Source organism: Ailuropoda melanoleuca, chromosome 11 (genome assembly GCF_002007445.2).
Source record: "Ailuropoda melanoleuca isolate Jingjing chromosome 11, ASM200744v2, whole genome shotgun sequence".
Taxonomy (NCBI): domain Eukaryota; kingdom Metazoa; phylum Chordata; class Mammalia; order Carnivora; family Ursidae; genus Ailuropoda; species Ailuropoda melanoleuca.
The window spans coordinates 36476096-36497026 of record NC_048228.1 but is presented as its reverse complement, the minus strand read 5'-3'; the positions used below and the strand labels follow the sequence as shown (position 1 = coordinate 36497026).

The following is a 20931-nucleotide window of genomic DNA, read 5'->3' as shown; positions in this document are numbered from 1 at the left end:
CTCTCCGCCTGACAGCACCGCTCTCTCGCGGGCTCGCTCGTTCTCCTAGGTGATCCATTTCTAGGCAACGTGGGGCTAGTGCTGAAGCTGCCAGGCTCGCTGCTTGCTCGCTCTCTGCATCCCGCCAGGCGAACCGCTTCAAAAGCATCCTGCAGCCCGCAGGCTTCCCTCCGCCGGCCCGGCCCCGCTGCTCGCGCCCGGCGCAACTCCCCCGCCACCGCGCCCGAGCGAACCGGCGCCCCGGGCCCGCCTCGCCGAGCTCTGCTCCCCGCCTCGCGCAGAAAAGGAATTTTCACTGCATTACTATCTGCATTACCTTGAAGTTCACTTTTACTACCCCTTTTGGAGAGGGCTTTTTTCCCTTCCCTGTTGGAATCTGGCTGCTCCGCTTGGAATCTCCTAATCTTTCCTTTCCACTTAGATTTTATTTTGGCAGCGAAGACAAGTGATTCTCTGCGGGCCGTTGGGGCGGGGGCGAGGGGCGCTTTTTTTTTTTTTTTTTGGNTTTTTGGTTGGGGGAGGGGGAGGGGAACATCCGGCGTGTAGGGGGGGTGGTCTGTTGGAAGTTGCGGCGGAGCTGGGACTGGAGACCCGCGGCCCCGGCGCAGCGATGGGGAAGGTCTGAGCTCCAGCCTCTCCCCCTGCCCGAGAGCAGCCGAGGCTGGATACATTTTTTAAAAGCCAAACTGCAAACAACTCTGGCGATGCCAAAATTCCCCTCCAAGTGACACGGCTTTGCGAAGGAGGTTTCCTCAGCCTGGGCTCTCTTACTCGCTCTGCTTCCTCAGCGACGATTAAAGGCTTTGCTCTGGCAACAGGAATTTAGAAAAAAAAAAAAAAAAAAAACTGCGCTAAACTCTATCGTGACCTCAAACTCTTCGGACTGGTTTAAAAAATATATTGAAAGAGGAACCATCCTAAAAGAGATTCAGCATTGGAGGAGATGGAAGTTTTCCCCTTGCTCTTGGTTTTGTCCGTCTGGTGGTCTCGAACCTGGGACTTGGCGAATGCGGATTCAATCATTCATATCGGTAAGAAAGGGCAGATGTTGCCTGTGGGTACTTTTAACGTTTGGGTTAGAAAATATTTCCCTTTGCCTCCCCCTCTCCGCCCTGTGTGTGGCTTATTGGCGCTGGCTTTGGTTTATTGCCCCTTCCCGCTAACCTTCCCTCACACTTGTTCAGTTTTCGGGCAGGATGTGGATGCTCGAACCTTGACTTGGGCTGTTGTTTCGCGGTGAATCGTGGAGTGTATGCTGGATGCGTGGGGGTCTCGAGTTTACCTCAGTTGTGCGTGTGTGCCGGGAAGTGCGGGGGGTGGGTTCTAAGTGTGTGGGGAAAGGAAGTTTAATCGACTCTACCTTCCATATTCTTTCCCGGATGTACATTTGCTCCATTAAAAAAAAAAAAATTCTTTAGGGGAAAGAAGAGGTGTGTGTCACCTGTGAGGCGAAAACTGGGGTGAGAGGTGGGGGGAGCTCCCTTCGGATCGAACAGGTGGTTTTGCAACGTGAGCGAGCTGCGTTAGCCGCAGCGTTGTGCGATGGTGACGGGGTGCTGGCTGCGCCCCCAGCCTCCTTTTCCTCTTCGCGTCCTCTTGGCTTTGCGGTACTCGCGCAGAGTCGCCGCGACGGTGGCGGGAGGGGCTGGCGGCGGTGTAGCTGAGGACCGGGAGCCGCGCGCCTCGCTGCTTCGCACACTCCCCCGGCCTGGAGCGGCGGCGAGACTGGCTCCCGGGCGCACGAGAAGCGCAGGGCGCGCGGGCCGCCCTCGTGGGCTACCTTGCAGACACCTGCCTCGCCTTGTCTCGCGGTCAACTCTGACTTGCCGCTCAAGGCCGAGAGCAAAGGCGTTTGGCTCCGGCCGGCCGGCCTGACTGCAAGAAGGACGCCGAGCCGGCTCGGAGATGCTCGTGGCCCCACCTATTTGCAACCAGACGGGCCGGGACTGGCCGCGGCGGGCGCGGGCGCGGGCGCGGGCGCAGGCGGGGGCGGGGGCGGGTGGGGGCCGCGCGTCATTATCATGCACAGCGCTCGCGGCTTCAGGCTCCAACTCTTCTCACTTGCTAATCTGTAAGAGCTGAGTGGAGATGGGCTCCTGCAGCCTTTTCTGCGTTAATGCGACGATTTCCTTTTCGGAAATTCGCGTCCGCGGGCCAGCAAGGTTCATTTACTGGGAGGAAGAGAGACCCCTCTTGGGGAATTTTCTGGGCACAGGACTTTTAATCTGTCCACACGGCTTGATGTTCTTCAAATTGAAGCGACAGATGGGTCGCAGCATCTCCTCCTTTCGTCCCCCTGCCCCTCCCCTGCTCAACACACACACGCACACACACTCCTCCAAGAGTCCAGGAAGGGAACCTGCTTCAGGTGGCTCTTGTGCCTGCCCAAGCGAGGGGCTTCTGTCTGGTGTGTGCCTACACAGCGGCCAGCCCCTCAGCTCCAGGGGACTCCTTCTCGGTCTCAGAGGCGGTCTTTGTAAACATGTCTGCCATTCTCTGTCATTTATATCAATAGAACCATACATGTCTCTGTATAAGGGGTAATGAGGTCAGGATTCGCAAAACCTTGCACTTATGCATTAAGTAAATTAAGCACTAGATAGCTTGACTGCTAGATCACGTTTTTCCTGGGGGCTAGCAGGGCCTGTGGGTTCAGAACTTTTCAGGGAGAAATTATGGCCTCATTGAGGGGTTCAGTAATGTTCTGATAGAATTCGGAAATGAACTGTGCTCCTCTTAAAGAAATGACATACATTTATGTCCAATTGTAAATGGGAGCAGGATGCAGATAGATAGATATATATAGTAATATATATATATATATATATATATATTACTATGGTACCATTACATTCATTTTATGATTAGGGATTTCTGCCTATGCTCTTCATCGCTCAGGAGAAAAGGCTTGTGGATGAATGCTTATTTTATTGCTTATTCTGTGGTCTACAGAATAAATGTATTATTTGCAAACACCTACAGTTCTTGCTGTCCTTTATCAGCTGAATACTATTTTGCAATGCACTCTGATCATTTGTTTCTAAATAGAACACAACTGTTGTATTTTTTCCTTCGCATTCTGTTGTCTGTCAGTGTGACATGGCTTATTTATAACCAGACCCCCCCCCCAAAAAAAGGTAACTGTGTACAAATTACAGATTTCTTCAGAAAGTAGGTTGTATGCATGATCTGTGTATATCCTATTAAAAGGAATACTTATAAGACAATTTGACTTGAATGCAATTAGTACATTAGGCAAGAGGATTAGCTTCTTTTATAGGCTACCTAATATTGTCCTGAAGCTAGCAAATTGATAATTGCTTCAAATGCTTCATATCTTTTATAATATAATGATAAATATTACTTCCCAAATTAAAGAAAATGACCAAGACTAATTTGAGTGCGTGTCAGAGGTTAAAAGCCCCTCCTACTTCCATCTCCCATCCCAGCCAAAGAATAATAAATTCAAAACTAAATGCCCATATTAAAGTTTTAAACCATCAGTGAATATTCATTGGATCAGTTTACCTGGTTGACTAGCAAAAGAGAATTAATTCTCTTTAGGAGGTGATTGCTTTCATTTAAATATTTAATGGGAGAAATATGCTTATGGCAAATGTATTATTTCAGGATTTAAGGGATGAAAGTGATGAAACTGAAGGGAAAGTGAATATTTCAACTCTAGAGTTATAAGGAGATATGCAGAAATGAAAGATTTTTCTAGCCTTATGTGGTGTGCTCACATAGAAAGTAGCTGCAATGTGTAGTTCAGGGAAGCTGGAAAGAAAAAAAAGACACTGCTCTAATAGGTTCTTTAAATATTGAATCCTTTTGGTGTTGAACAGAATTATATATATGAAAACTCTCTCCATTCTTTCTTTCTCTTTGTTTTTATTTCATGCAGGTAGTTTTTAAAAGTCAATGACATATTTTAAACTCTAATATATTTTATTAAACACGAGTTCAGTACAATGATGAAATATTGTGATTGAAGTGACAATGTATTTCAGTAAAAAATGCACTAATATCATACATAATTACTTTTTCTGTTAAATCACATTTTAAAGATATTTGATAATTACATACATTTGTTTAAAGCACATTCATACACATAGTATTTAGAAATGAATCACCTAGATTGTGATATTCTTTGCCCCCAAAAAGAAAGATCTTTTGACATATAAAAACTGCAATTTTGAATTATGCTTTTACTTTGAGCCTGTGCATTGATTGAGTAATTTCATCAGACCCACATTACTTGATTGCTTAGAAGTTTCCTAATGATCTGCATGCTGTAGGAAGAACCAAAAAATCGTGAGTGGAATGGCAATGATACTGTGTTTTATGAGGCTATTCAAAAGTCGCTCTGATTTATGTAGCTAGAAAGCTTGAAAGTCTTTGAGATTAGCCACGCTGACTGCTATTTTCTTCATACATCAGTCGTTCCACACTCTTTACTCCCTAAACACAACAGGAGTGTAGAGCACTGCTTTAATTAAGCAGGGATTAGGTGGCATTTCCAGTCAACTGCACAGTTTGTGTTTTGCTTCAAATCTAATATGGAGGATCTCATGTTTTAACAATTTAATGTATGCTCATTTCTTTATCTGGTTCCTGTGCTCACAGAACTGATTGAAATGTGCTATCCTCGGTTATATATCTCTACAAGGATATGCTCAAACAGCGTAGTCACATATTATGAAAATCACTCGCAGGTTTTTCTTGTTATCAGTCATAGTAAAATACCTTATGCCAACAGGGAATAGAAACAAACCATTTATTTATGTTTTTCTCATAAGCACATGGTACTTTATCCTCTGAGATCATAATCATTATGATTTGTTTGAGAAGCCTAAAACAATGCACAGATTATTTTCATTACAAGAAAGTTCAAATTAAAGTGTAAGACTGGTGGGTGAATAAAACGTCCACATTAAAAACAGTAATAGATGACAGATTTAAAGCAATAGTTTTCATGATTTCTGCACTGAGGACTGTTTTATCAAATACAGAATGTAAAAGTATTTCCAGAAAATGTACTGTGTCTTACACCAAAATATTTTTTTTTCCAGCTCTTTGCATAACATGCATTGGGTACAATAGCCCCCAGGAGTCATTAAGGACTCCTTGCACTGTATAAGATATCTCAATGATTTAAATTATCCCTTTTTTATTTACAGTAGTTGTTTTCTCCCTAAGTTACAGATAGCATATAGTGTAAACTTCTGGAATGTATGAACAAGTAGTTTCTGAATTTAAAATAAGGGCGTACTTTACTGTTATTCTTTTCTGTATCATTAATACAGTTATTTGAAACATAATTCAGATGTGCATTAAGTTAGACAGTGTTATTAATCAACAATATCAACTATGACATGACTAATAAGCCATTACACCAAGGACCTTTGCTTTCTACTCCGAGTGAAGTGTACACCCAATAAATATCTCCTATAAATTTTAATTCAAATATGAATAAAAATCAAGGTGATTAACTTTTGACTTTTTAAAAAGTAGAAACCAGTTGAAATTGTTAGGAGTAATGGAAGATGCATTATATTTAATTCAATTCCTAAGGCTAAGTTTATTATATTGTAATTTTATTTCAAAGGGTATTGTAATTTTAAAACCATGCTTTCTAATCTGGAAGTTTTTTCTCCCCTTTCTTCATTTGCATATGTTATTTTACTTCTAAAAAATAAAGTATTTGGTATTGCTTTTAGATTTTCATGATATTTCAGATTATAGACAGCATATTGGTGAGTAGCAATGCTTACACAATTTTACTGCAAATATAATGTTTATTAGAAAATACATTTATTGCCTAGAAAGAGAGCTTTGCCATTAGGTGTCACTGCATTCTGAGCTGTTCCTTTGTAGTCCTACTTGAAAACCACATGAGATATATATATTTTTTAATTCTCTGAAAAAAATGCCATTCAATGAGGTCTATGATGCTATCAGATACAGGTGGTTTTTATTTTCAAACCAAAATAGGAAATATTACCCTCTCTCTTAGTCTTATAAAAATGTAGTTCTAGGACATGTCAACACCCTCTATTCTCCAGGTAGATTAGATTGCTAGACCTAATGATGGAACTTTTTCACAAATTTAAAATACAATAGAAATATATTCTTTAATACTTATTCTCTGTGAAAATATCTAAGACACCCAAAATGATGCAAATATGCTTATTACTGCTGGTGTAAACAAATGAGTGGATGGCGTTTGATAAGTAATTTCTTAACTGTGGTAGTTCTGCTCACTCATGGAGCTTTTGGGGTACCAAACTAAATGATGTTTGTAACATGAAACACACACAGAGCTATGAAAAAAACATGTGGAAACAAATACAGATATATTTTCAAACCAGTGTCATCCATTGAGTTTTGGGCATGATCATATATGTTTTCAGATAATTTTGGCCTGGTAAATATTCAGTTTTATGTAGTTTAACACTCTTTTCCAAACACATACAACTACCACCACTACCAGTCCCATTGGGGTTTTGTGGTAATTTATATTTTTATAACCAGTGTCTGTGATCATTTAGTCATTTTTCTGCTTATTGAATTTTTCTAAAAAAAGGCAAAATCTTCCTTCTAGCATATTCCCTTACAAGACTAATGGAGATGAAACTTAGGTCAACTTAATCTGATAAATTCGTTTTAATATCAGCAAAATCACATAGAGAATGCACTACTAGATTAAATGAATGAACACTCTGTCATATTATTTTAGACCTTATCTTGCACCAATATTAATTATAATAAATTTGTTGGAATAATGTATTAAGAACTTAGGGTAAAATTAAGTGATCAGATGGATATCTAAAGGATAAGGGAAAATACTAAAGTAATTCTGGGATTGATTATGTGGATATTTGTACATTCAAGTCATTTGCCCAGGTGAATTTTAGCATTTGGGTGTGGACACAAATTTCAGATGATGTGAATTATATGGGGGGGGGGATGTTAAGACATAGTAAAAATGTTCTGGATTAGAATTTAAGGGTTTGGGGCTAAATACCAATTTTATCAATGGTTAACTGAGCAAAATTGGAAAGTTATTCTTATTTTTTTGGTAAGATATATTTATTTTAGAGAAAGAGAGAGAGAGTGAATGCATGACTGGGAGGAGGGGAAGAGGGAGTGGGAGAGAAATCCTCAAGTAGACTCCCCACTGAGTGTGGAGCCCCATGTTGGGCTCAATCCTGGGACCTGAGATCATGACCGAAGCCAAAATCAAAAGTTACTTGCTTAACTGACTGAACCCCGGCGTCCTGGAAAGTTACTTTCTTTAGTCTTTATTTATTATCAATGCTAAAAAAAGATTTAGACTAATTTTCATCTCAGCTCTAAAATTATGTGACCTAAAATGAAAACAGTTTCCTATATTTGAGGAATTGGGAGAAGATATACAGTCAAGTGTGGTTCATATAGCTATACTTAATAGCTAGGTTCAGAGTGATTTTAAAAGAAGAAACTACCAGGGGAAATAAATGGAGCATAAAATCTTAATCACTCAAATTAAAATGAAATTTTTTTCCGTATGAACAGGAATTATACATATTTGTTTATCAGATATTCTAGATAACTCCAGTTTCAGGTTGAGAGAACTGGATTTGTTAGTTTTTTGTTTTAGATTTTGTTTATGTGTTGTTTCTTGTCGATACTAAGGTGGTCCGTTCAGTGCTACTCTTACAGTATACCACAATGCTAGCGTTTATTAAGGCTGACTGGACGAATGAGTAGTCTTCTGTTTTAACCGGCATAGACTTCAATAGTGTTTAGAATTTACAAACTAAAAGCACACCAGGTAATAAGCTAATAAGCTTAGTATTGAAAGGTCTGTCCCTGTGTGTTAAGAAATTTTAGATCACTCTGTAATCAAGTTTCTTATTAACAAATATTTTCACTTATAAAAAAGATGAGTAATTATATTAAAATAGCAATTCTTATACTTTTTTCTTTATCCCCAAATAATTCAAAGTGCTCTTTTAGAAATAAATTATTTTATTGGCCCAAGTACCTGATTTTTCTGAAGTAAACTTAAATAAGGCATTTGCTTCATTGTCAAAATCATAATTGTAGAAGTTAATATTCCTGAAACTACACGATAAGGTAGACATTACTACCAACATGAATGTGTGCTACTTGGGAGAATGTTCTTTCATTCAGCAAACATTTATACTGAACCTACTCTCTATGAAGTACTGTTTTTAGGCTCTGGAATTAAAATACTGAACACGTAAGCTGTGTCTCTGTATTTAAGGAACTTACATTCTCATGGGGGAGGCAAAAACCAGATAAACTATGTTATAATGTCAAGTAGTGGTAAATTGTGTGAACAAAAATGTAAGAATGGCAGTTGAACAAAGTATGCTATTTTGAATATGGTGGTTTGGTAAGTCCTCTCTGAGGAGGTGATCACTGGAGCAGAGACTTGACTCAAAGAAAGGAAGTAAACCATGTGGATATCTGGTATCAGAGGGCACAGCAAAGGTAAAGGCCATGAAACAGGACAGTGAGGAATCATTTGTTTAAGGAACATCTTGAAAGTCAATGTGCAACATGTATGGAATTGATTACTCAGCAAAGCAGGAAGTGGAAGGAAATAAGGTTTGAGAGGCAACTACAGGAGATCCTGTAGGGACTCTATAGGTCAGGTATTTAGATCTTCCAGGTATCTAGGGAGCTCCTGAAGGATCGAGATAAAACATGTGATATGAAATGATTTATATTTTAGTAAGATAATCTTCTCTGGGTGGACTGGCTGGAGTACAGCTACGAAAATTCGTTTGAGGATAGTGACTTGCACTAAGCTGGTAGCTGAAGTAGATGAGTAGTTGTCAGATTGTGGATATATTTTGAAAATAGGAGAAATAGGATTTTCTGGTGGATTGCTTGGCTAGAAGAAATCCAGAGGGAGTAAAGAGGCTTCCAAGATATTTTACTTGAAGAAGTGGGTGAAATATATTACTATTAACTAAAATTGGGAACATGGGACAATGAGTAAGTTTTAGATAGAAATCAAAATTTGCATTTATTAAATTTGATAATTCTATTAAACATGAAATTTCAGAATTTAAGTTGGCAGTTGTTTACATGAGTTTGAAATTTTGGGGGGATTTAGGAATTTGAGCTGTACATTTGGAATTCATCATTTTAGATATGATCTTTAAAGCTATGAGAGGGGTAGCTCATTTAAAGGATAATTGTGTAGAGAGAACTTCAAGACTGCCATGGGACATTCTAAAATGTTTCCAGGATCCAGGAAAAGAGAAAGGTGAGTGGCCTGTGAGTTAGAAAGAAGACATAGTAGTGTGTGAGCTAAGTGAGGAAAGTATTTCAAGGAGGAAAGGAAAAACCCTGTCAAATTCTGTGGATGAAAATGGAGACTTGACTACAGGTTTTAGAAATGTTGAGGGTAAACATGACTTTGACAAAAGTGCTTTCAGTGGAGCAGAAGTGACAAAATACTGATTGGGGAGGATTTGAAGATTTAATGGGACCTGAGGAACTCTCAGTTTTTCTGTAAGGGAGAGCAAGGGAGTGGTGGGGGTGGGAATATGAGGTAAAGGTAGGCTTTGTTTTTAAGGGTGGGGGTTGGGATACGTATGGTAATTTTTTAAAGTTTCAAGTATAAGAGCATTTTCAGTTAGAGGATTTAAAATAATTTTTTTTTTATTCAAACCAATTGGATTCCCGAGTTTGGATAGTAAGTGAATAGCACTGTTTTATTTATTTTTGTTTGTTTGCTTGTCCTTGTTGCTTTTGTTTTGTTTTGTAATCTGGGACCAAGTGAAACTGGGCCCGTGCCAATACACTAGAGAAGTTTAGATGTCCTCTCTGAAATAGACTCTATTTGTTTTTCTGCATTTGTGCTTCATTTAATTTCCCAGATAAGCACTAAAATTCGGGTAAAAATTTTTTACCTGAAATTATGAGTGGATTATACCTTGATGAGTAATGGTATACCATTATAAATAGAATCAACATTTAGTTTTTTAGTAATATATTAATTTTAAGAACACATAATATTCCTGCATTATAAATGGTATCAAAATAGTATGAAATCCTCTTGTTTCAGTAGATACGTTTGAATTGATTATGGGTTTCCTCTAAGTAAATTCTATATATTTGATATACTTAAAATCATTTGGGACAATTTTAAAAAAATACAGTTATTTCATAAGGCAATGCATATTATTGCCACATAGAAATTAAATAGATGAAAGAGATTCATATGATATTAATTTTCAGTGACATCTTTAAATATTTCCTTTTATAGAACTTTCACTTCTATTTGTGCTATAGTATAGCTGACAGATCTTTAGTCATAGGTGCAAATGAGGAAAGGAAATGTTCTAAATTTTCTAACCTCAGAATTCAGCCGTCTGAAAATGAACCTTAGTTCTCTCATTGGTCTCCTATAAATACACACATAAGTTATGTATATTTCATTCGTCTGCAGCTAAAATAAGAACATTTGTATTAAAATAAGAATACTAATAGCAAGTGAATTATATTTGTCTGTGTTCTTTGCCATTTCCAGTGCTATCTGCTCTACAAAAATATTTTCTTATCGAGACAATGTAATATGAATGTTACATGTTGTTTCTGCTTGGTTACATCTATTAATTAATGTATAAACATGGAATACATGAACAGTGAGGAGATAGAAGTCCTGTGGTTTGGGCACAGCAATGACTGATTAAAGAAAGCAAGCTGTGTATGGCTGGAGCCAAGGAACATAATTAATGAAATATATAACATCAAAAGTTACTTTAAACTTGCTAGTTCATAACTTCCTGAGGTGGTGAAATATAATCATTTGAGGGAAGTGTTTAGCAGTTTTAAATACAAATTTTAGTTTAATGGCCATCTAAAATTGGTGGAAGCACTTAGGGTGCTTAACCCTGATATCATTAAAATGACCTGCCCCACAAGCAGCACCTTTTAGACTGGCTTACTATCTTAAAAACCAAAGGCCAGGTAATATCTTAGGAGTTAAAGTGGGATAAGAGAGTCAGTCCTATTTTTCTGTTGCGTGTAGCTTAAATTGAATTAAAATCTAGAAGACTGATTCTTTCTTCTGATCATCTCTGCAATGTGACAACAGAAAATCGTTGGTAGTATAGTGGCAATTATGATCTTGCTCTTCACTCTCCAACTTCATCTTTGTGGCTTCTATAAACAGCAATAACAGAAAACTAGTAATTTTTTTTAAAGAAATGCCAGAAACTCTTACATAGCCCAGAGGATGCATGGTTTTTATGAAAACCATTATAAATTTCTTATTAACAAAATTATTGAAAAAAATTGTAACACATTAGTGTGGTGGTGAGTCAAACACAGACTCAACAGGGATTACTCTTCTTTTCCTGGTGGTGTAGTCATGGTGTGTTTTGGATATTTTTTTATAATTCTTTATTTTCAAGCTGAGAAATCATAATCTATATCATTATCTTCCATTTGTGGAAAATATACTTTTAGGGTGTCATGAAAACCATTGCACGTGACTTTTTTTTTTGATTCAACCAATGCTAATTGAGCACCTGTTATGTGCTCAGCTGATTACAAAGCTATTCACATAAGACATGTTTACCATCCTTTATTTTTTTATTTTTTAAAGATTTTATTTATTTATTTGACAGAGAGAGAGACAGCCAGCAAGAGAAGAAACACACGCAGGGGGAGTGGGAGAGGCAGAAACAGGCTCCCAGTGGAGGAGCCCGTTGCAGGGCTTGATCCCAGGACCCTCGGATCACGCCCTGAGCTGAAGGCAGACGCTCAAGGATTGAGCCACCCAGGCGCCCCTAAAGGGTCTTAATTTATAATAAAACGTTGTTTGAGTCAGCTTTCTGATGGTTGCTCCTTCACCATGTTATACCTTTAGACTAGAAAGTCAGTGCAGTCATGTGCTAGCAAGTGCTAAGGGAAAGTCTCTCCCTTTTTCCTCTTACTCTTTTCATTTTTTCTTCTATAGACCCTAGTGGTTGTGCTCTAAGGTCAAGTAAAGGAGCTTTAAGATCCAGTTATTCTGCAATTAATAAAAATAACGAGTTCCTTTTTAAATTTAATGGCACATATCAGACCATTCCACTAAGCATGGTTTCTTGGGTATGGAGAAATTAAATTACATTTTCTTTTTTTCTTTACTTTTGAACCTACTAGTATATGACTGTTCCATGTTACTAATCTGTACTTTGTTCTGGATGTATAAAACCTCACTGAAAATGACAGTTTTGTACCCTAGCAGACAAAAGGGGAAAATTACCTCACTGAAAAAGTAAAATTAGTTACTTTTACAAATGGAATAAGTACTGTTGGGAAGACATTTTTATACCAACTTTTAATTATGTAAGTGTAATTGAGACTAAGACAAACAACAAAAATTGAAAATAAGGGATAGTTCAAAAACTGACCATTACTTGTATCTTTCTCTGCAAGAGTCCTTATTGTGGTTGATAAATAGTTAATAAATAGCAAAACTGGCTGCTCTCATTTTTTTCTTTTTCTTTTTCCTGTCTACCCTTCACTGGCAATGCTAATGAGCAGCAAATGGCCAAAAGCAAGGAAGAAGGAGCAAAGCAAAGGGTTTTAGATAATCTATAAACCGGAAAATCAGCCCCTGAATGCTCATATGCACAGGCTTGCTGAGAAGAAATAGTTTATTTTCTGAAAATATTGCCCAGATACTGAAGATAGAACTTGCTTTTGGCTGCTGGGCTTGTAAAAGGAGTGATGGTTCCAGGCCACCAAAGAGGAATACTCTGAATAATACAGGCTAGGGGCAGAATGAAGAATATTTTTGAGAAAAGAGTGTCCTTCAGGGGAGATGCCGCTGACAGCGGAGATGCCGCTGACAGCGGAGACCTCTGTGATTAGTTCAGTTCCATGTATCATGTCTATGGTGATTTTTTTTTTTTAAAGGAAATATGTGGATTTCAGCTATACCTCTTAAACACTTTAGGTAAATATGTAAAAATGTGTTGGACTGACATTCCTATCAATATGTATTGTGTACTGAGCATCGACAATTGTATATTCCCAATTGGCTTCCAGCTATTGCTATATTATATACAATAAGGAAAAATTTGAATAGTGTACTTTTAAAAAGAAACTGTGAAGCACATTGCAATGGTAAATATAAAAGTCTGGTTAGTGGTTAATTGAGGTGAAAAGTGAGAAGGAGGGAAGGTGATGATATCAAAGAGAGGTGCATAGTTTCAGCACTATTGATCATGTCTTATTAAGCTTAGGGGTTGTTACACACATGTTGATTTCATATATATACTTACATATTCACATGTATATATAAGTAATATATATTCTATATATTCATATATATTTTTAAGTACTGATATATCTGCTGTTGTGTCTGCTCACTGAGAAATCTGGTTCTGTTCAGTTCTACCATGGTTATTAGGGAATGAAGTTTGTTTTTGAGATCCCATTCCTGTATAATGTGGCTCAGTCTTTAACACTCTTTGGAGATGATGGGAATACTTACGATATGCAGGATCATTAAATGGCAAATCAGACAATAATTCAGAAGTTTCTGTTCTAGCATAGGACTCTCTTTGATGGATTCAGCAAGCAAGTCACTTTCTCTACTATTGAGGACCTTTTCTTTGAGTCCTTCTTATCCTTTTAGTTTGGATGGGGACTACCCTGAAGTGTTCAAATGAGAGAGAAGAGGGGAAGATATGTACAGAGAGAACAACTAGGTTAATGTTATGAGACATAGCTTTTCATATTCTATGCTTTTAATATTTTATAATACATATTTAAAAAGCTAATGTATAATACTTTTGTAATTGATAGTACACTAACATTAGCGTCTTCTGCCCCACCTTGGGTAAGAAAGTATGAACAATTCTTTTGTAAAGTTAAGTATCCTCAGAAATACTCCTAAGAGGAGGATTTTTTCCTTGATCTTATTTAGATGTTATTCTCTGCTTATGGAAGCTGATAATGAAGCTAATTAATATTTTAATATTAACTGTCCTTAACTCCGAATACAAACTGAGATATTATACACTGTAATGATAAGCAGATAAAGAGCGTCTTGTAGCCAGTTGAGCTTTATGATGTGGCCCTTGATTGAATTTCCAATAAAATAGTTTATTTTAATCCATATAAAGCAAAAGGAATGAGGAGAAACCCTTCCACAAAACAAACTTGAAGGCAGAGAAGAGGTAATTTTTTTCCATCTTTATTGAAATATAACATGTATCTTTATTGAGATAATTGACATTTCACATTGTGTAAGTTTAAGGTATGATCTGATACATTTGTGTATTGCAAAATGATGAACACTAAGTAGCATTTGCTAACACCTCCATGGCATCACATAATTACAGTTTCTTTTTGTGGTGAGAACATTTAATATCTACTTTCTTACCAGCTTTCAAGTATATAATACTGTATTATTAGCTATAATGACCTGGCTGTACTTTAGATCCCCAGAACTTGATATTCTTATAACTGGAAATTTGTACCCTTTGACCAATATCTTCTCATTTCTTACACTCCTTACCCCTGGTAACCATCACTCTACTCTGTTTCTCTGAGTTCAGCATTTTTTTTTTAAAGATTTTATTTATTCATTTGACAGAGAGAGAGCACAAATAGTGGGAGCAGCAGGCAGAGGGAGAGGGAGAAGCAGGCCCCCCCACGGAGCAGAGATCCTGATGCAGAGCTCATTCCAGGACCCCAGATTATGACCTTAGCCAACAGTAGCCCCTCTCTGAGTTCAGATTTTAAGATTCCACATATAAGTGATATCCTGCGATATTCGTCTTTTTCTGTTTGACTTATTTCATTTAACATATTACTTTCAAGGTTATTCAAGTTGTGGCAAATGGCAAGATTTACTTTTTTTCCTAAATAATATTCCATTGTGTGTGTGTGTATATATATAATATATATATATTATATATATATACACATTATGTATATATATAATATATATATATCTCATTTGTATCAATTTTGTCTTCCGCTTTCTCTTGTTTATTAAAGTATATTACATTATAATTACCTTCTTCCTTCCCAAAAACTCATGCAACTCAATTGCTTTCATTTTGAATGAAAAAAACATGTGGTCAGTATAAGTTATCCTATTTTATAAATTGGCCCTCATGGAAAAAAGGAGTTTGTTCAGCACTCTCATGAGAAAGCAATATCTGGCAAGGATATGTGTTGGCCAAAGCCAGGATTATGAAATAGCATGGCAAAAGAGGGAAATAGCATGTAATTTAGAAGAAACAAAAATTACAATGGGGGATATGGCAAGACAGGAGACTAGAAGTTAGGAAGATCCCCGTGAGATATATGGGAATTCTTTAAATTATTTAGGCTAAGAAATGCCCAGCTTTGTGTTAAAAAATCAATAGTGGCAAAAAAAAAAAAAAAAAGAGAGAGAGAGAGAGATCTATAGTGACAATGTGTAGATGGTAACCAGTTAGAAGACCTTGGCAGTACTCTAGGTGTGTGTTGGTGAAGGGGGGTGCCAAATAGTGACAAGTAGGGATGGAGGGGAGAATTTGCATAGATGAGATGCTAAGGAGCTTGCATCCATTGCTGTGGCCATTCTTGAGAAGTGGGAGTAAAAGAAAGTTTAACATCATTCCTGAGTACCATCTTGAGTGAGCAGATGCAGGTACTATTCACCAACATAGGAAACAGAGAACAGAGAATCCGAGTTTGGTTTGAACTCAGTATTATTTTAGCATGACTGTGAAGTGTCATATCCCAGATAGCAGCTTTTCAATAATCTCTCTTCCTGACTTAGATGAAGAAAAGAAAGGTCATTCTCCATAGAAATCAATCCTATTTTGATCTAAAAAAGGAAACTGTTTTTCTGGTCATTCTTTCCTAACTTTTCTTTCAGATCCACTGTTTAATAATGTAGTTTCCTATTTAAAATATTGTTGAGCTACTTATATTTGGAAAATAGTAATTTTACAACACTAAGACCCTTAGATTTTTAATTACTATGTGTGCTTATTTATAATTTCAGAATTATTAATTCTAAATATTACTGACCTTTTAAATTATATATCTTCTCCTTTCTTAATATGAGTATACTTTTTTTTTTTTAGATTCATTTGCTTATTTTAGTGAGAGAGAGAGTATGGAGGAAGGGGTGAAGGAGAGGGAGAGAGAATCTCAAGCAGACTCCCTGCTCAGCAGGGAGGGAGCCCAACGCAGGGTTTGATCCCAGGACCCTGAGATCATGACCTGAGCCGAAATCAAGAGTTGGATGCTTAACTGACTCAGCCACCAGGTGCTCCTTAATATGAGTATACTTTTTAGAAATCCAAGTCTGGAATTAATACTAAGAGACTAGTGCTGTTAATTTATATGATAATTATGATAATTATTTCCAATCAATTTAATGTATTTTATTTTATTTTATTTTTTTACGTGTAGAATTGTTGATTTATCACTTACATACAATAGCTGGTGCTCCTCACAACAAGTGCCCTCCTTAATACCCATCACCTGTTTATTGGTTCTTTATAGTTAAGAGTCTATTATTTTGGTTTGCCTCTCCCCTCCCAACCTTGTTCATTTGTTTTGTTTCTTAAATTCCACATATGAGTGAAATCATATGGTATTTGTCTTTTTCTGACCGACGTATTTTGCTTAGCATGATACCCTTTAGCTCCACCCACATCTTTGCAAATGGCAAGATTTCATTCTTTTTTATGTCTGAATAATATTGCATTGGGTACATACATGGGTGTGTGCATATACACAACATCTTTATCCATTCATCATTTGATGGGCATTTGGGCTTTTTCCATAATTTGGCTATTGTTGATAATGCTGCTGTAAACATCAGGGTACACGTATCCCTTTGAATCAGTATTTCTGTATTCTTTGGGTAGTGCAATTGTGGGTTGTAGGGTAGTTCTACTTTTAACTTTTTGAGGAACCTCCATACTGTTTTCCAGACTGGCTGCACCAGTTTGCATTTCCACCAATAGTTTATAGGGTTCCCCTTTCTTCATATCCTTGCCAACACCTGCTGTTTCCGGTGTTGTTAATTTTAGCCATTTTGACTGTGTGCAAAATAATTTTAAAATTAAATGATCTTTGGCAGAATCTTAGGTAATTAGAGGTAAAATTTTAATTTCTTGTACATGATTGCTATTCTAGTTTCATATTACAAGTAGAATCCCCTTATGTAAATAAATGGAAGGGTAACATGGAAGGGTAAAAATATTGCCATAGAATTTTGTATTCTATAATTACATGTTATCTGCAACATAAGTACCTGAAGGAAAGGAACACTGCGCTTCTAGGATGGCAGAAGCAAAGCCTGAAATGGGACACAGGTCCCATTTAGAACATACTAAAGGGATCTTTTGGTCACTTCAAGCCTCATTTTTTAGTGTCTCAGAAAACTGCTTCATAGTTAAGGATTTGTGTTCTCAGATAAGAAATGTTTGCAAACACTGATCTGGAGTCAGAATATGAAAGCAGAGGCAGTGTGTTTGCATGTGCATGAAAACACTGGTTGAACTGAGGAGTGGAAAGGAGTAGATCCAAATAAGCTAGTGTTCTTTCTGCCTCTGTGTGTCTTTGTTCAGAGTCTAGCCTGTTTTTGTAATACATAGTGCTGGTGCTTCACCCAATAAAAACAATTTAGGTATGAAATCATTGGAATTTAACTTTGCCATCTCACTTTTTTTTTTTTTATTCTTACTAAGTTGATCACTTGTAAGAAAGCCAAAATGGGAAATCGAGTGCTCAGTTGGGGAAGGAGGGTTTCTAGCATCTCTCAATCTTGCTCTCAGACACTCTAATTGGTTTTAGAGTAGATTAAGGGATTATACATTTTAAGTCAGGGAGGAGGGATACCCTGAGTGACTTGAGTCAGTCACAACCTGTAATGATTGATAATTTTTGCAGTCTCAAGTGATCAGAGAAGCATACACTACCCTAAACAGGAGCACTGGCTTTGATGTCCCGGTTCTATATTCAAATCTTGCCTTGGTCACTTTGCTACTTCATAGCTGTGAAGTCTGGTTAAGTAATGAAACTTTGAAAATCTCAGATTTACCTGCTCCTGCGTCCTCTCCATCTCATTTGTTATAAGGACAAACTGTAATAAAATTTGAAATATGGACTTGAACTTCCACAAATTGTCAATATTCATACTTCAGGAGATTGAACTTGCAATTTAAAAATACTGCCCATCATGGCCCTTGATCTGGGTTGTGCATTAGAAAGTGGTTGACACACCTGAGATCATATGAGGCTCCCTGTTTATTCTCTATTCTTGAAACATTAATTCAGATTTACAGCTATGGCTTTTTTTTATAGCATATAAATCAAAGTTGAAGGTCATTATTAAAGTAACTGAATTTAAGGTTAACTATTCTTTCAGAGACACTATTTCACTCTTAATTTCTGTGAAATAGATGGCTACATTTTTTTTCCACTGATATTGATATTTACCTAAGCCTTTGCGGCCATACCCTTTAATTTGAAATAGGGTGGTCTTTATTATCCAGGCCAGGACTCTAGTGAGAGTAGAAATGGCAGTATTAAGATTTCTGTTGGGGCAAAATGGACAAACTAGGGCTGACTGGAGGCAAACAGGGGCAAGGCAGCAGTCTTCTTTCAAAGTCCTACCTGTAGACCTGTGATAAATTTGAAGTTTGGCCCACCTTCAAAGCACCCCTAGGCATATTCTCTTTCAATAGGCAATAATTCTGTTTCCGCAACAGGTCTAGCCTTCCTCTTTTCCAGGACTTTTATGCTGATTAAAGAAATAGACTTAGGTGTTGTTTTGTTTTATTTTTAATTACTTAGAGTGTTTTTCTTTATAGGCAGAAGAGGAAAACAGCTAAGTATATGTTGTCTTTTTTCTGACAAACACATTTAACTGATTTTTTAAAAATCAGAAACTAGTATCTGCAATTGTTCCCTTTATTGTTTACATCCATTCCCCTATTTGACTACTGCTCCTAGCAGAACTCATTGGATATTAGCAGTTGCATCAACTTGCACCTGACCTCAGATGCAATATGTTTGGAAGTAAATAAATAACATGTATTCTCCCATGGAGTGGATTGTTCTAAGAAATATAAAAACAGTTTACAATAAAGTTTAAATTTGCCTCAGTTTTCCATCCTAAAAAGATAAATTATCAAGAAAATGTTTTTAAATTTAATTTTTTATAGAAATACATTTCAAGCTAGCAAATACTCCAAAGAGGAGGATAGACTTAGTTTCAAAGGTGTATATTTAAAAACAATTTAAATTTATTTTGTGATTTTGAATCAATTATACTACAACTACCCTGCTCTCTAATTGAGTCACCCTCTATAAATTTCTCCGCAGATGCATGCCCTTCTTCACTTTGGTTTAAAAGTAATTAGATTGTCTTAACCTTCCTTTCCTTTCTGTTCCAAAGTCTGGTTTTATCTCAGGAAATGATCAGGTGATGCCCTCACACTGCTGCTTTTCTCCTGAAATCCTACTTCATATAAACCTTATTTCCTTTCCTTCACTTCTGGCAACCCAGTTATTACTGTGTTTTCCAAATGTGAAACTGAGTTTGAGAGCATTCTTCTACACTGTGCTCCAGAGAAGAATGACGTTTCCTCCTTTCTTCATCTGTGGTGATTTTTAGACTTGGGCAGACCCTGCTCCTTAGGTCATCTTCCCTGTAGAAATCATAGAGTCTCACAGTTGGAGGGAATATTGGAGATTGTCTGTAGTCTAGAGTCCTACTGTTGCTGATGAGTAGATTGAGAGGTTAAGTGATTTGAATGCTGCATGCATAGATAGGAATTTTTGAATAGTCTATTAAGCATAATTTTTACTGAAAAAAAGTAATTATATTCACATCACCAAAGAGGTATTAATGGGCTATTGGCCAGGAGATAGAAATAGCCCAATTATGCAGAATTGGATAATTGTTTTCATTAACGTAGGGTCCATTTTACCTGTGCTCTACTATATTGCTGTAGAGTACTGTAATTAATTCCTTTGAAGCCTGCTAATATAATGTTAGAGGTAGTTAACCCAATTGTTGGAGAACTATTCCCACAAGCTGCTAGGGGCAGTGAGTATATATATCATTTTTTAGAACTTCTCCCAGAATTTAAGCATAGCAGAGTCTAGCCAGATCCAAATGCTTCTCCTCAGACTACATACTCCATCCTTCCTTCCTCACTTTCCCTCCTTCCTAATCCCCTCCTTCTCCCCACAAATGCAAGTTGGGTTTTTATATTTACTACAGTTAATTCTGTCTCCGTCAAAACATGTTTCTATGCCTTTATTTTAAATGCTTGAAAATATGCTATTTCCCCTTGGTTTTTAGCACTCTTGGGGACAATTTATTCCAAATTCTCCACCTTAGTGTTTTCATATGTAAAATGTAACATATGTAAGATGTAACCACCTATCTTGAAGGGACAAGTGAAAATAAATTAAATAGATTACAAAAATTAGAAAAAAACCAGTGGCTGAACAAAGTGAGTTTTCAATGTATATCAGTTTGCTTTCTTTCTTGACTATCCTCCGTCAAAACTTCGTAAATATAATATTTTATTTAAATAATTGTACATTTTATTTCTACTTTGTGTATATTTGCCAAATATCTTAAAGCTAGAATTAATTAATTTTTGTAATTATGTCAAGTGAAGAGGAAAACTGTCTATGAAAATATGGGCTATTTATATTCTCATTTTCTAACTCAAACAAAAAGATTTGCTATTTGTTTAATGTGTCAGAAAACACCTCAAACGATTTTATGGATTTTTTTCATCCTTTTTCTTTTTTGCTTGTGAACTTTCATAAAATAGATTTTCTAGTTACATAGAAGCTAATAATCTTTTTGCTAACTGGACTAATTTTGAAATATAACTCTTCTTTAAGTCTTCTTTCAAATTCATTTAG

General features: G+C 36.9%; 1 protein-coding gene across 1 annotated transcript in view; it reads left to right on the top strand.

Annotated features, from left to right (window-relative positions):
- Window positions 1-564: 564 nt before the first annotated feature.
- Window positions 565-20931, top strand: part of GRID2 (glutamate ionotropic receptor delta type subunit 2) — a 1429995-nt gene continuing 1409628 nt past the window's right edge. The window contains exon 1 of the mRNA XM_034672012.1: window positions 565-1031. Coding sequence (XP_034527903.1) covers window positions 944-1031 — 88 coding nt within the window. The 5' untranslated portion in view covers window positions 565-943. The remainder of the gene's footprint in view (window positions 1032-20931) is intronic.